The following is a 16297-nucleotide window of genomic DNA, read 5'->3' on the forward strand; positions in this document are numbered from 1 at the left end:
TGTTGACCAGAGCCCTATGGCACCCTATTCCCTATATAGTGCACTACTATAGACCAGAGCATTGACACGACAGAGGGTGTCATATGGGAAGTACAGTAGACCCCATCCATGTTATCTTTCACAGTATACCTGGATTGAGATTTAGTACCCGTCAATAAATCATTCTCTGTGAATCCCAAACCACCTCCTCAGCCCTACCAACTCGCTCGGAGGGCCCTCATCTGTCACGTGTCGCTGACTAAACTCAGAGGGTGACGTCCAGAGAGTGGCGAGGTGATGAAACTCAGAGGGTGACTTCCAGAGAGTGGTGAGGTGATGAAACTCAGAGGGTGATGTCCAGAGAGTGGTGAGGTGATGAAACTCAGAGGGTGACGTCCAGAGAGTGGTGAGGTGATGAAACTCAGAGGGTGACGTCCAGAGAGTGGTGAGGTGATGAAACTCAGAGGGTGACGTCCAGAGAGTGGTGAGGTGATGAAACTCAGAGGGTGACGTCCAGAGAGTGGTGAGGTGATGAAACTCAGAGGGTGACGTCCAGAGAGTGGTGAGGTGATGAAACTCAGAGGGTGACGTCCAGAGAGTGGTGAGGTGATGAAACTCAGAGGGTGACTTCCAGAGAGTGGTGAGGTGATGAAACTCAGAGGGTGACGTCCAGAGAGTGGTGAGGTGATGAAACTCAGAGGGTGACGTCCAGAGAGTGGCGAGGTGATGAATACACCTGCAACTTCAAGACACACTTCTGACTTTACTGATGCACTTTCATGTTCCACTTTTAGATAATAAAAACAAGCATGAAACTCAAATGAACAAATCCTCCCTCCGTCGTTTCAACAAGATTTAAACTTCAGGAACAGTTAAATATTTCATTTGGGAGGTATTTCATCTGTTACATGTATCAAGTGATGAAATCAGACAAAAACAAAATGCACGTGGCATAGAATTATGCAAGCCTCTCAATTATTTTATTTATTTATAAAATTGCACAAAGATATTGCAGTGCATGTTGGGATATCACTTTGCTCTTAATCCTTGCTGGCTCGGTCGAAGTGGCGATCTGAGGGTCTACTAATTAGCCCCTACACCCTCGATAATTTTTACTCCCTCAGTTTTGGGAGACTTGTGGATATGTCGGAGGCGAGCGTGAACGAGCAAATGGAGGGCTGAGGGGGAAGGGAGTGATTTGTCATTTAGCCAATCCCTCCCTCTCTCTCTCTCCTTCTGCCTCAAACAGGGATGGAGAGAATAGACAGACAGCTGAAAGGAGGAGTGAGACTGAAAGAATAGACACAATCACCCGTCCACGACCCAGTTGAGATGGGTTGGGATGAGTTGGACCACAGGGTGAAGAAAAAGCAGCCAACAAGTGCTCAGCATATGTGGGAACTCCTTGAAGACTGCAGGGAAATAATTCCAGGTGAAGCTGGTTGAGAGAATGCCAAAAGTGTGCAAAGCTGTCATCGAGGCAAAGGGTGGCTACTTTGAAGAATATAAACTACTATAACATGTTTTAACCCCCCCCCACCCCCTGCCTAAGCACAGCCAAAGTTCATTTTTGTGTCTAGTACTTTACTTCACAAAGAGTTTAAGCATTTGTTTTGTTTAAGGGGGTCAGGTCCAACAGGTCAAGGGGGTCAGGTCAACAGGTCAAGGGGGTCAGGTCAACAGGTCAAGGGGGTCAGGTCAACAGAGCAGTAAATAAGAACACATAAAAAAAAAAGAGAGTATTTGATAAGAGTAGAGAGCTAGCTGTCTGTCCATATTATAATAACACATCATTACTTTAAAAATTGGACAAGGGAGGTAGGTAGAAGCTGAAGTTGTTCAATTTGTTATCCGTGGCAAAAAAATGTTTTGCTACAGTGTGAACTAATGAATATGACCCAGAAATCCTAGCCAATAGAAACATGGAATCATTCAACTGTACCAAAACTAACTCAGTAGAAAAACATTGGTATATCTACACTATATATACACAGAAGTATGTGGACAACCCTTCAAATGATTGAATTCAGCAACACCCGTTGCAGGGGCGGCAGGTAGCCTAGTAGTTAGAGCGTTGGACTAGTAACCAGCAGGTAGCCTAGTGGTTAGAGCGTTGGACTAGTAACCAGCAGGTAGCCTAGTGGTTAGAGCGTTGGACTAGTAACCAGCAGGTAGCCTAGTGGTTAGAGTGTTGGACTAGTAACCAGCAGGTAGCCTAGTGGTTAGAGCGTTGGACTAGTAACCAGCAGGTAGCCTAGTGGTTAGAGCGTTGGACTAGTAACCAGCAGGTAGCCTAGTGGTTAGAGCGTTGGACTAGTAACCAGCAGGTAGCCTAGTGGTTAGAGGCAGGTAGCCTAGTGGTTAGAGCGTTGGACTAGTAACCAGCAGGTAGCCTAGTGGTTAGAGCGTTGGGCCAGTAACCAGCAGGTAGCCTAGTGGTTAGACCGTTGGACTAGTAACCAGCAGGTAGCCTAGTGGTTAGAGTGTTGGACTAGTAACCAGCAGGTAGCCTAGTGGTTAGAGCGTTGGACTAGTAACCAGCAGGTAGCCTAGTGGTTAGAGTGTTGGACTAGTAACCAGCAGGTAGCCTAGTGGTTAGAGCGTTGGACTAGTAACCAGCAGGTAGCCTAGTGGTTAGAGCGTTGGACTAGTAACCAGCAGGTATCCTAGTGGTTAGAGCGTTGGACTAGTAACCAGCAGGTAGCCTAGTGGTTAGAGCGTTGGACTAGTAACCAGCAGGTAGCCTAGTGGTTAGAGCGTTGGACTAGTAACCAGCAGGTAGCCTAGTGGTTAGAGTGTTGGACTAGTAACCAGCAGGTAGCCTAGTGGTTAGAGCGTTGGACTAGTAACCAGCAGGTAGCCTAGTGGTTAGAGCGTTGGACTAGTAACCGAAAGGTTGCAAGATTGAATCCCCGAGATGACAAGGTAAAAATCTGTCGTTCTGCACCTGAACAAGGCAGTTAACCCACTGTTCCTAGACCGTCATTGAAAATAAGAATTTGTTCTTAACTGACTTGCTGAGTTAAATAAAAAGGTAAAATAAAAAAATGCTAATTCCATAGACAAACATTGGCAGTAGAACGACCCGTACTGAAGAGCTCAGTGACTTTCAACGTGGCACCGTCACAGGATGCCACCTTTTCCAACAAGTCAGTTCGTCAAATTTCTGTCCGGCAAGAGCTGTTAAAGTGAAGTGGAAACTTCTAGGAGCAACAACGGCTCAGCCGCGAAGTGGTAGGCCACACAAGCTCACAGAACGGGAGCTTGGACTACGAGTCCTGAAGCCCGTAGTCCGTAAAAATAATCTGTCCTCGGTTACAATCCTCACTACCGAGTTCCAAACTGCCTCTGGAAGCAACGTCATCAGCAGAAATGTTCGTCGGGAGTTACACGAAATGGGTTTCCATGGCGAAGCAGCAATACACAAGCTTAACATCACCATGCGCAATGCCAAGCGTCGGCTGGATTGGTGTAAAGCTCGCCGCCATTGGACGCTGGAGCAGTGGAAACGTGTTCTGTGGAGTGATGAATCACGCTTCACCATCTGGTAGTCCAACGGACAAATCTGGGTTTGGCGGATGCCAGGAGAACGCTACCTGCCCCAATGCATAGTGCCAACTGTAAAGTTTGGTGGAGGAATAATGGTCTGGGGCTGTTTTTCATGGTTCGGGCCCCTTAGTTCCAGTGAAGGGAAATCTTAACGCTACTGTATACAATGACATTCTAGATGATTCTGTGCTTCCAACTTTGTGGCAACAGTTCAGGGAAGGCCCTTTCCTGTTTCAGCATGACAATGCCCCCGTGCACAAAGCGAGGTTCATACAGAAATGGTTTGTTGAGATCTGTGTGGAAGACCTTAACTGGCCTGCACAGAGCCCTGACCTCAACCCCATCGAACACCTTTGGGATGGATTGGAACGCCGACTGCGAGCCAGGGCCTAATCGCCCAACATCAGTGTCCAGACCTCACTAATGCTCTTGTGGCTGAATGGAAGCAAGTCCCCCACAGCAATGTTCCAACATCTAGTGGAAAGCCTTCCCAGAAGAGAGGAGGCTGTTATAGCAGCAATGTTCCAACATCTAGTGGAAAGCCTTCCCAGAAGAGTGGAGGCTGTTATAGCAGCAATGTTCCTACATCTAGTGGAAAGCCTTCCCAGAAGAGTGGAGGCTGTTATAGCAGCAATGTTCCAACATCTAGTGGAAAGCCTTCCCAGAAGAGTGGAGGCTGTTATAGCAGCAATGTTCCAACATCTAGTGGAAAGCCTTCCCAGAAGAGTGGAGGCTGTTATAGCAGCAATGTTCCAACATCTAGTGGAAAGCCTTCCCAGAAGAGTGGAGGCTGTTATAGCAGCAATGTTCCAACATCTAGTGGAAAGCCTTCCCAGAAGAGTGGAGGCTGTTATAGCAGCAATGTTCCAACATCTAGTGGAAAGCCTTCCCAGAAGACTGGAGACTGTTATAGCAGCAATGTTCCAACATCTAGTGGAAAGCCTTCCCAGAAGAGTGGAGGCTGTTATAGCAGCAATGTTCCTACATCTAGTGGAAAGCCTTCCCAGAAGACTGGAGACTGTTATAGCAGCAATGTTCCAACATCTAGTTGAAAGCCTTCCCAGAAGAGAGGAGGCTGTTATAGCAGCAATGTTCCAACATCTAGTGGAAAGCCTTCCCAGAAGAGTGGAGGCTGTTATAACAGCAATGTTCCAACATCTAGTGGAAAGCCTTCCCAGAAGAGTGGAGGCTGTTATAGCAGCAATGTTCCAACATCTAGTGGAAAGCCTTCCCAGAAGAGCGGAGGCTGTTATAGCAGCAATGTTCCAACATCTAGTGGAAAGCCTTCCCAGAAGAGTGGAGGCTGTTATAGCAGCAATGTTCCAACATCTAGTGGAAAGCCTTCCCAGAAGAGTGGAGGCTGTTATAGCAGCAAAGGCGGGACCAACTCCATATTAATGACCATGATTTTGTAATGAGATGTTCGATAAAGGTGTCCACATACTTTTGGTCATATAGTGTATTTACAGCAAAATATATACAATTGAAATGACTGCATGAAAATGAATTAGGCTCAATATCAAATCGTCCCTTTATATAAACAATACCTGATGGACGCATCATAGCACAGCAGAACACGATGAAAAATGGACAAGAGAAGCTCTTCAAATAAAATTCAAATAAACATTTTAAAAAAAGGCAACAAAACAAAAAGTGGACCTGGGCTCTGTCCCAAATATCTCTCCTTCCTCCCAAAGTTCACTTCCCTAATTTAAAAGTAGTGAACAAGTGTACACTTCGAGAGAAAAGGCGGATTTATTGGGACGCAGCCTCAGCCAACAGTCGCCATGGTAGCCGGGAAGGGAGGCGTCGGTGTTCTCAGGCGGCGTAGTGACCTCGGAGGTCACAGGTCGAGTCGTCCTTGGCTGCGCTTGGAATGCTGGGGGATCTAAAAAAAAATGACAGGTCACATGACCAGATAAGAGGAAGAGAACAAAAAGGTGCCCTGTTCCCTACATAGGGCTCTGGTCTAAAGTAGTGCACTATATCTCCCTGTTCCCTACATAGGGCTCTGGTCTAAAGTAGTGCACTATATCTCCCTGTTCCCTACATAGGGCTCTGGTCTAAAGTAGTGCACTATATCTCCCTGTTCCCTACATAGGGCTCTGGTCTAAAGTAGTGCACTATATCTCCCTGTTCCCTACATAGGGCTCTGGTCTAAAGTAGTGCACTATATCTCCCTGTTCCCTACATAGGGCCCTGGTCTAAAGTAGTGCACTATATCTCCCTGTTCCCTACATAGGGCCCTGGTCTAAAGTAGTGCACTATATCTCCCTGTTCCCTACATAGGGCTCTGGTCTAAAGTAGTGCACTATATCTCCCTGTTCCCTACATAGGGCTCTGGTCTAAAGTAGTGCACTATATCTCCCTGTTCCCTACATAGGGCTCTGGTCTAAAGTAGTGCACTATATCTCCCTGTTCCCTACATAGGGCTCTGGTCTAAAGTAGTGCACTATATCTCCCTGTTCCCTACATAGGGCTCTGGTCTAAAGTAGTGCACTATATCTCCCTGTTCCCTACATAGGGCTCTGGTCTAAAGTAGTGCACTATATCTCCCTGTTCCCTACATAGGGCTCTGGTCTAAAGTAGTGCACTATATCTCCCTGTTCCCTACATAGGGCATTCCGTTTGACCAGAGCCCTACAAGGTTGTAAAGTCCCAGTAACTTTACCCACATTTTACCATCTCAACTACAACATGACCACAGACTACAGACAGAGATACAGACACACTACAGACAGAGATACAGACAGAGATACAGACAGAGATACAGACACACTACAGACAGAGATACAGACAGAGATACAGACAGAGATACAGACAGAGATACAGACAGAGATACAGACAGAGATACAGACAGAGATACAGACACACTACAGACAGAGATACAGACAGAGATACAGACAGAGATACAGACAGAGATACAGACAAGATACAGACAGACAGACAGACAGAGATACAGACACACTACAGACAGAGATACAGACAGAGATACAGACAGAGATACAGACAGACAGAGATACAGACAGACAGAGATACAGACAGACAGAGATACAGACAGAGATACAGACAGAGATACAGACACACTACAGACAGAGATACAGACAGAGATACAGACAGACAGAGATACAGACAGACAGAGATACAGACAGACAGACAGACAGAGATACAGACACACTACAGACAGAGATACAGACAGACAGACAGAGATACAGACAGACAGACAGACAGACAGACAGACAGACAGACAGACAGACAGACAGACAGACAGACAGACAGACAGACAGACAGACAGACAGACAGACAGACAGACAGACAGACAGACAGACAGAAAGACAGACACACTGGGGTTGTGTCCCAATAGTCTCTCCTAACAGCCTGGGTAACAGTCTGTGAATGTGGTTCTGTATGTACTTACACAGGGCGATGTATCGGGGCTGCCGAACGGCGAGAGCTCTGAGGAGCGGTTCTCTTTGTCGTACGAGTCATTGAGGCGATGGTGGGCGAACTTCCTCCTCAGGGCCTCGGCAATCATGGAGGCCGGGTCGCTTAGCAACGCCGTGCCCTTGCTCCGCCTCCTCCGCACCGGCGTTCCCCCGGGCGACCTGGGGGGCGGGGCAAACAAACGCAAGACACTAAAGAAGAGCTACAGAATATTCAGTGCCAGTCAGAGAATGGGTTTGTCCCACACACACCTCGCATCGTAAATAACTACTCATTATTTCTAGATCAGTCAGTCACAATTTACCCATGATACATCATGGTTTGGATGCTCCAGAAACACGGCCATTGTGACAGAGATTTGCTTGCCAGACAGGCTATATTGGTAAATTGCAGCCCCTCTTAATTAGTGCACAACTTTTTAACAGAGCCCCACTCCAGGGCCCCACTCCAGGGCCCTACTCCAGGGCCCTACTCCAGGACCCCACTCCAGGGCCCAAATCCAGGGCCCTACTCCAGGGCCCCACTCCAGGGCCCCACTCCAGGGCCCTACTCCAGGACCTCAACAACAACAAAATAATTGTAGACCTCCACAAGTCTGGTTCATCCTTGGGAGCAATTTCCAAACGCCTGAAGGTACCACGTTCATCTGTACAAACAATAGTACGCAAGTATAAACACCATGGGACCACGCAGCCGTCATACCGCTCAGGAAGGAGACGCGTTCTGTCTCCTAGAGATGAACGTACCTTGGTGCGAAAAGTGCAAATCAATCCCAGAATAACAGCAAAGGACCTTGTGAAGATGCTGGAGGAAACAGGTACAAAAGTATCTATATCCACAGTAAAACGAGTCCTATATCGACATAACCTGAAAGGCTGCTCAGCAAGGAAGAAGCCACTGCTCCAAAACCGCCATAAAAAAGCCAGACTACGGTTTGCAACTGCACATGGGGACAAGGATCGTACGTTTTGGAGAAATGTCCTCTGGTCTGATGAAACAAAAATAGAACTGCTTGGCCATAATGACCATCGTTATGTTTGGAGGAAAAAGGGGGAGGCTTGCAAGCTGAAGAACACCATCCCAACCGTGAAGCACGGAGGTGGCAGCATCATGTTTTGGGGGTGTTTTGCTGCAGGAGGGACTGGTGCACTTCACAAAATAGATGGCGTCATGAGGAAGGAAATTTATGTGGATATATTGTTTTTTATTTTTTTATTTCACCTTTAATTAACCAGGTAGGCAAGTTGAGAACAAGTTCTCATTTACAACTGCGACCTGGCCAAGATAAAGCAAAGCAGTTCGACAACATACAACAACACAGAGTTACACATGGAGTAAAACAAACATACAGTCAATAATACAGTAGAAAAATAAGTCTATATACAATGTGAGCAAATGAGGTGAGATAAGGGAGGTAAAGGTAATAAATAGGCCATGGTGGCAAAGTAAATACAATATAGCAAGTAAAACACTGGAATGGTAGATTTGCAGTGGAAGAAAGTGCAAAGTAGAAATAATGGGGTGCAAAGGAGCAAAATAAATAAATACAGTAGGGGAAGAGGTAGTTGTTTGGGCTGAATTATAGATGGGCTATGTACAGGTGCAGTGATCTTTGAGCTGCTCTGACAGCTGGTGCTTAAAGCTAGTGAGGGAGATATGTGTTTCCAGTTTCAGAGATTTTTGTAGTTCGTTCCAGTCATTGGCAGCAGAGAACTGGAAGGAGAGGTGGCCGAAGGAGGAATTGGCTTTGGGGGTGACCAGAGAGATATACCTGCTGGAACGCGTGCTACTGGTGGGTGCTGCTATGGTGACCAGCGAGCTGAGATAAGGGGGAACTTTACCTAGCAGGGTCTTGTAGATGACCTGTAGCCAGTGGGTTTGGCGACGAGTATGAAGTGAGGGCCAGCCAACGAGAGCATACAGGTCGCAGTGGTGGGTAGTATATGGGGCTTTGGTGACAAAACGGATGGCACTGTGATAGACTGCATCCAGTTTATTGAGTAGAGTATTGGAGGCTATTTTGTAAATGACATCGCCGAAGTCGAGGATCGGTAGGATGGTCAGTTTTACGAGGGTATGTTTGGTATGAGTCAATAACATCTGCTAACCATGTGACCAATAACATCTGCTAACCATGTGACCAATAACATCTGCTAACCATGTGACCAATAACATCAGCTAACCATGTGACCAATAACATCAGCTAACCATGTGACCAATAACATCAGCTAACCATGTGACCAATACCATCTGCTAACCATGTGACCAATAACATCAGCTAACCATGTGACCAATAACATCAGCTAACCATGTGACCAATAACATCAGCTAACCATGTGACCAATAACATCAGCTAACCATGTGACCAATACCATCTGCTAACCATGTGACCAATAACATCAGCTAACCATGTGACCAATAACATCTGCTAACCATGTGACCAATAACACCTGCTAACCATGTGACCAATAACATCTGGTAACCATGTGACCAATACCATCTGCTAACCATGTGTATGTGACCAATAACATCTGCTAACCACGTGAACCATGTGACCAATAACATCTGCTAACCACGTGACCAATAACATCAGCTAACCATGTGACCAATAACATCTGCTAACCATGTGACCAATAACATCAGCTAACCATGTGACCAATAACATCTGCTAACCATGTGACCAATAACATCTGGTAACCATGTGACCAATAACATCAGCTAACCATGTGACCAATAACATCTGCTAACCATGTGACCAATAACATCTGCTAACCATGTGACCAATAACATCTGCTAACCATGTGACCAATAACATCTGCTAACCATGTGACCAATAACATCTGCTAACCATGTGACCAATAACATCTGCTAACCATGTGACCAATAACATCAGCTAACCATGTGACCAATAACACCTGCTAACCATGTGACCAATAACATCTGGTAACCATGTGACCAATACCATCTGCTAACCATGTGTATGTGACCAATAACATCTGCTAACCACGTGAACCATGTGACCAATAACATCTGCTAACCACGTGACCAATAACATCAGCTAACCATGTGACCAATAACATCTGCTAACCATGTGACCAATAACATCAGCTAACCATGTGACCAATAACATCTGCTAACCATGTGACCAATAACATCTGCTAACCATGTGACCAATAACATCAGCTAACCATGTGACCAATAACATCTGGTAACCATGTGACCAATAACATCTGCTAACCATGTGACCAATAACATCTGCTAACCATGTGACCAATAACATCTGCTAACCATGTGACCAATAACATCTGCTAACCATGTGACCAATAACATCAGCTAACCATGTGACCAATAACATCTGTTAACCATGTGACCAATAACATCAGCTAACCATGTGACCAATAACATCAGCTAACCATGTGACCAATAACATCTGTTAACCATGTGACCAATAACATCAGCTAACCATGTGACCATGTGACCAATAACACCTGCTAACCATGTGACCAATAACATCTGCTAACCATGTGACCAATAACATCTGCTAACCATGTGACCAATAACATCTGCTAACCATGTGACCAATAACATCTGCTAACCACGTGAACCATGTGACCAATAACATCTGCTAACCACGTGACCAATAACACCTGCTAACCATGTGACCAATAACATCTGCTAACCACGTGACCAATAACATCTGCTAACCATGTGACCAATAACATTTGATTTGACCTCAAATTGCACGCAAAAAGGCTTTCAGCTTGGCAGATCTGCTGCGTCAAGACAGACAGGCTCTCAGAGTTGTAGACTTGACTCCAGCACAGTGACGTGTCTGCTTACCTCTCCACGGAGCGTAGTTTCACCTGGTTCAGGTCATTCAGTACATCCAGCATGGTGAGGACCGGGCCTTGTCCTACCGCCTTATCCTGGGACTGTAGTAGTCCAACCTGCCCAGCCTCATGGCTCTTCCCCTGGGCATGACCCTTACCGGACTCCCTTCCCTGCTGGATTAGATCCACCGCCTCAGACAGCCCTACAGAGGAGCTGGGAGGAAGAGGGCAGGGAGGAGGTGGAGGAGGGCAGCAAGGAGGTGGAGGGTAGCAAGGGGTGGAGGTGAGGAAAGATGCAGGGGACATTCCAGGGGTACCCGGAAGGTTCTGGGAATTGGCTGGACCTGGACGACAGGAAAAAGGATGGAGAGAAAAGAAACGATAAGTCCAGTGTATCACTTTCATAATAGAGGAATGATGCATTTACCATGACTGGGATAGGGGTGTGTGTGTGTGTGTGTGTGTGTGTGTGTGTGTGTGTGTGTGTGTGTGTGTGTGTGTGTGTGTGTGTGTGTAGACACCTGAGGGTGGCGCGGTAACAATCATGGCAATCTGAGCTCGTAGTTTGAGCAACTCATCCTCCAGGGCTGTGATCTTCCGTAGGGCCACTGGGTCTGATCTGTGCCCCAGCGTCATGTCTCTTGGCTGGGCTCGGACCGCTGCCAACCATGGGTCCCCTGGAGGTGGAAGGCTCAGCACCACTTCATCTCCGCGACTCACAGAACCCTGCCGGGACGGACGCTCACGGTGCCTGAGATCGGACCAGAAGGAATTACAGATTTGAGAAACAGTCCTTCTATAACAAACTTGGAAAGTGGAGATTACTTACTCTGGCGTGTCAATAACATGTCCCCATTGGATTCTACACACAACCCTCAGGGTGACTATATCTACTGGGTTCTACCAGTCTGAGTCTGTATATCTACTGGGTTCTACCAGGGGTTCTACCAGTCTGATGAGTCTCTGTGTATATCTACTGGGTTCAACCAGGGGTTCTACCAGTCTGAGTCTGTATATCTACTGGGTTCTACCAGGGGTTCAACCAGTCTGAGGAGTCTCTGTGTATATCTACTGGGTTCTACCAGTCTGAGTCTGTATATCTACTGGGTTCTACCAGGGGTTCTACCAGTCTGAGTCTGTATATCTACTGGGTTCTACCAGGGGTTCAACCAGTCTGAGGAGTCTCTGTGTATATCTACTGGGTTCTACCAGTCTGAGTCTGTATATCTACTGGGTTCTACCAGGGGTTCTACCAGTCTGAGTCTCTGTGTATATCTACTGGGTTCAACCAGTGGTTCTACCAGTCTGAGTCTGTATATCTACTGGGTTCTACCAGTCTGAGGAGTCTCTGTGTATCTACTGGGTTCTACCAGGGGTTCTACCAGTCTGAGTCTGTATATTTACTGGGTTCTACCAGTCTGAGGAGTCTCTGTGTATATCTACTGGGTTCAACCAGGGGTTCTACCAGTCTGAGGAGTCTCTGTGTATATCTACTGGGTTCTACCAGTCTGAGGAGTCTCTGTGTATATCTACTGGGTTCTACCAGGGGTTCTACCAGTCTGAGTCTGTGTATATCTACTGGGTTCTACCAGGGGTTCTACCAGTCTGAGTCTGTATATCTACTGGGTTCTACCAGGGGTTCTACCAGTCTGAGGAGTCTCTGTGTATATCTACTGGGTCCTACCAGTCTGAGGAGTCTCTGTGTATATCTACTGGGTTCTACCAGTCTGAGGAGTCTCTGTGTATATCTACTGGGTTCTACCAGGGGTTCTACCAGTCTGAGGAGTCTCTGTGTATATCTACTGGGTTCTACCAGGGGTTCTACCAGTCTGAGGAGTCTCTGTGTATATCTACTGGGTTCTACCAGTCTGAGGAGTCTCTGTGTATCTACTGGGTTCTACCAGGGGTTCTACCAGGGGTTCTACCAGTCTGAGGAGTCTCTGTGTATCTACTGGGTTCTACCAGGGGTTCTACCAGTCTGAGGAGTCTCTGTGTATATCTACTGGGTTCTACCAGGGGTTCTACCAGTCTGAGTCTGTATATCTACTGGGTTCCATCTACCTGATCTTGGTGAAGCCGTCTCCCTCATCCTCCGCCACCCACAGCACGTCAGCCAATGAGGGGATAGCTGGGCGGGTATCCACGGTGACGTCCAGGTATCTGAGCTGTCGGGAGGTGTGTTGAGGAATCTGTGGAGAGTACGAGCCAGCTGAGAACCTTCTGGTTCTGTCTTCCATAACAACAATACACCTCAATGTGTATCAGATGAAAGTTGTGTGGCTCCATAGTTCGTTGACTCCGTAACTTTTGGGGGGGGGGGGGACTGTTACAGGGGTCAACGGTTACAGGGGTCAACGGTTACGGTGGTCATCGGTTACAGGGGTCATCGGTTACAGGGGTCAACGGTTACAGGGGTTACAGGGGTCAACGGTTACAGGGGTCATCGGTTACAGGGTCAACCAGTTTATATTCATATTGACCTGTATTAACCAGTTTATATTCATATTGACCTGTATTAACCAGTTTATATTCACATTGACCTGTATTAACCAGTTTATATTCACGTCGACCTGAATTAACCAGTTTATATTCACGTTGACCTGTATTAACCAGTTTATATTCACATTGACCTGTATTAACCAGTTTATAGTCATATTGACCTGTATTAACCAGTTTATAGTCATATTGACCTGTATTAACCAGTTTATAGTCATATTGACCTGTATTAACCAGTTTATAGTCATACTGACCTGTATTAACCAGTTTATATTCATATTGACCTGTATTAACCAGTTTATATTCATACTGACCTGTATTAACCAGTTTATATTCATATTGACCTGTATTAACCAGTTTATATTCATATTGACCTGTATTAACCAGTTTATATTCATATTGACCTGTATTAACCAGTTTATATTCATATTGACCTGTATTAACCAGTTTATATTCATATTGACCTGTATTAACCAGTTTATATTCATATTGACCTGTATTAACCAGTTTATATTCATATTGACCTGTATTAACCAGTTTATATTCATATTGACCTGTATTAACCAGTTTATATTCACATTGACCTGTATTAACCAGTTTATATTCATATTGACCTGTATTAACCAGTTTATATTCACATTGACCTGTATTAACCAGTTTATAGTCATATTGACCTGTATTAACCAGTTTATATTCATACTGACCTGTATTAACCAGTTTATATTCATATTGACCTGTATTAACCAGTTTATATTCATATTGACCTGTATTAACCAGTTTATATTCATATTGACCTGTATTAACCAGTTTATATTCATATTGACCTGTATTAACCAGTTTATATTCACATTGACCTGTATTAACCAGTTTATAGTCATATTGACCTGTATTAACCAGTTTATAGTCATATTGACCTGTATTAACCAGTTTATAGTCATATTTACCTGTATTAACCAGTTTATATTCATATTGACCTGTATTAACCAGTTTATAGTCATATTGACCTGTATTAACCAGTTTATAGTCATATTGACCTGTATTAACCAGTTTATAGTCATATTGACCTGTATTAACCAGTTTATAGTCATATTGACCTGTATTAACCAGTTTAGTCATATTGACCTGTATTAACCAGTTTATAGTCATATTGACCTGTATTAACCAGTTTATATTCATATTGACCTGTATTAACCAGTTTATATTCATATTGACCTGTATTAACCAGTTTATATTCACATTGACCTGTATTAACCAGTTTATATTCATATTGACCTGGAAGTGGATACGTGGAGACGGGGTCAATGGGAGGTTGGTCCCGATCATCCTCACCAGGCTCCGGTACTGACCACACAACTGGGTCTCCCACACTGGAACCAGCTGCACACACACACACACACACACACACACACACACACACACACACACACACACACACACACACACACACACACCATTTTTGGCATGAAGCACTCTTCAAATCTTTTGGTACAATCTCAAAACAAGCATCCTATAAATTGTGCCACTACATTTTGTAATATTTAACTCATTTTTGTTCTTACCATGTCAGGAGAGACTCCGAAATACTCAAGGACATTTTGCAACAGATCAATTATATCTTCTAGTAGAGACATCTTGGGAAGCCCTTCTGTATGTTTGGCTGATGATGAATGGGGAAAATAAACTGGTGGTGGTGCAGGTCTAGGACGTCCGGTTTCACTTTGCACCATGGGATGCAGGGCTAGGACGTCCGGTTTCACTTTGCACCATGGGATGCAGGGCTAGGACGTCCGGTTTCACTTTGCACCATGGGATGCAGGGCTAGGACGTCCGGTTTCACTTTGCACCATGGGATGCAGGGCTAGGACGTCCCGTTTCACTTTGCACCATGGGATACAGGGCTAGGATGTCCCGTTTCACTTTGCACCATGGGATGCAGGGCTAGGATGTCCCGTTTCACTTTGCACCATGGGATACAGGGCTAGGACTCCCGTTTCACTTTGCACCATGGGATACGAGTCCTGACCAAAGTCAAAGAAGCAGAAACATCCTGATTTAAACCTGGAGGGGAGAGAGGGACGGTTTCAAAATCCCCGAACAAATGAGAAAAATGGTCAGCCACATTATTTATAACGTGTTAACTTCATGCACGTTTGGTAGTTACCTAGCTATCAGTACACGGAAATATTCCACAAAACATGGTTCATTAAAACACATCATGATAAACAAGCGAACAAAGGTGCGAATCAATATCGTAATATATTATATATGTGTGTAAACGGTATATTATGAATCAAATTAATCTTCTCTTACCCCAATGGATCATTTAGAAATTATACTTGTCGACAAAATAACCTTCTCCTAGGATGTTCACGTATCCGGACGAGTGAGAAGGTGAAGTCAAATAAAGCCAATCCAGCAAACCGTGCCGTGATTGGACATTTCAATAGGAAGAAAATCCTACGCCAATCAGAATAGCACATCAATGCAATGTGACCACAGCTGTTCGACCAATGGAGGGGCCTTTCAGTAATATCCGCACCAAATTCGTATGTGTCTGTGTGTGAATGACTTTACCGTTCTCCTTGCAGGCAGAATAAAGACATGCTAAACTTTATTTTAGTTTTGTTCCACTCCAGTGTAGTTCACAGGGTTTCAAAAAACAAATTGTCCTATTTTACACAAATACTGGTATGTTGAAAACTATTGTGTAGGCTATATTTAAACAAATACACTTTTTAATAAAATACTAATATATGCTATTGGAATTACTCGTAAAACTTCAATGGGTCTCTTGTGCTGCTGGGCAACGGGTTTAATACAGAGTACTGCTGGGCAACGGGTTTAATACAGAGTACTGCTGGGCAACGGGTTTAATACAGAGTACTGCTCGGCAACGGGTTTAATACAGAGTACTGGTGGGCAACGGGTTTAATACAGAGTGCTGCTGGGCAACAGGTTTAATACAGAGTACTGCTGGGCTACGGGTTTAATACAGAGTA

General features: G+C 45.1%; 1 protein-coding gene across 2 annotated transcripts; it reads right to left on the reverse strand.

The window, feature by feature from the left end:
- Nucleotides 1–932: 932 nt before the first annotated feature.
- Nucleotides 933–15704, reverse strand: mtfr2 (mitochondrial fission regulator 2). Of its 2 annotated transcripts, none has more exons than XM_082977105.1 (8): nt 15609–15704; nt 14858–15356; nt 14571–14675; nt 12864–12991; nt 11324–11553; nt 10813–11146; nt 6947–7133; nt 933–5407 (listed from the first exon to the last, which is right to left on the reverse strand). In XM_082977105.1, the coding sequence occupies exons 2-8, from the start codon at nt 15023–15025 to the stop codon at nt 5372–5374; spliced, it is 1188 nt and encodes a 395-aa protein (XP_082833231.1). In that variant the 5' UTR covers nt 15026–15356; nt 15609–15704; the 3' UTR covers nt 933–5371. The 2 variants fall into 2 exon arrangements, with proteins under 2 accessions (XP_082833231.1, XP_082833230.1); XM_082977104.1 differs by having other exon boundaries at nt 933–5416.
- Between the last annotated feature and the right edge of the window lie 593 nt (nt 15705–16297).

This window comes from Salmo salar, chromosome 06 (assembly GCF_965601325.2).
Source record: "Salmo salar chromosome 06, fSalSal1, whole genome shotgun sequence".
NCBI classification, from domain to species: domain Eukaryota; kingdom Metazoa; phylum Chordata; class Actinopteri; order Salmoniformes; family Salmonidae; genus Salmo; species Salmo salar.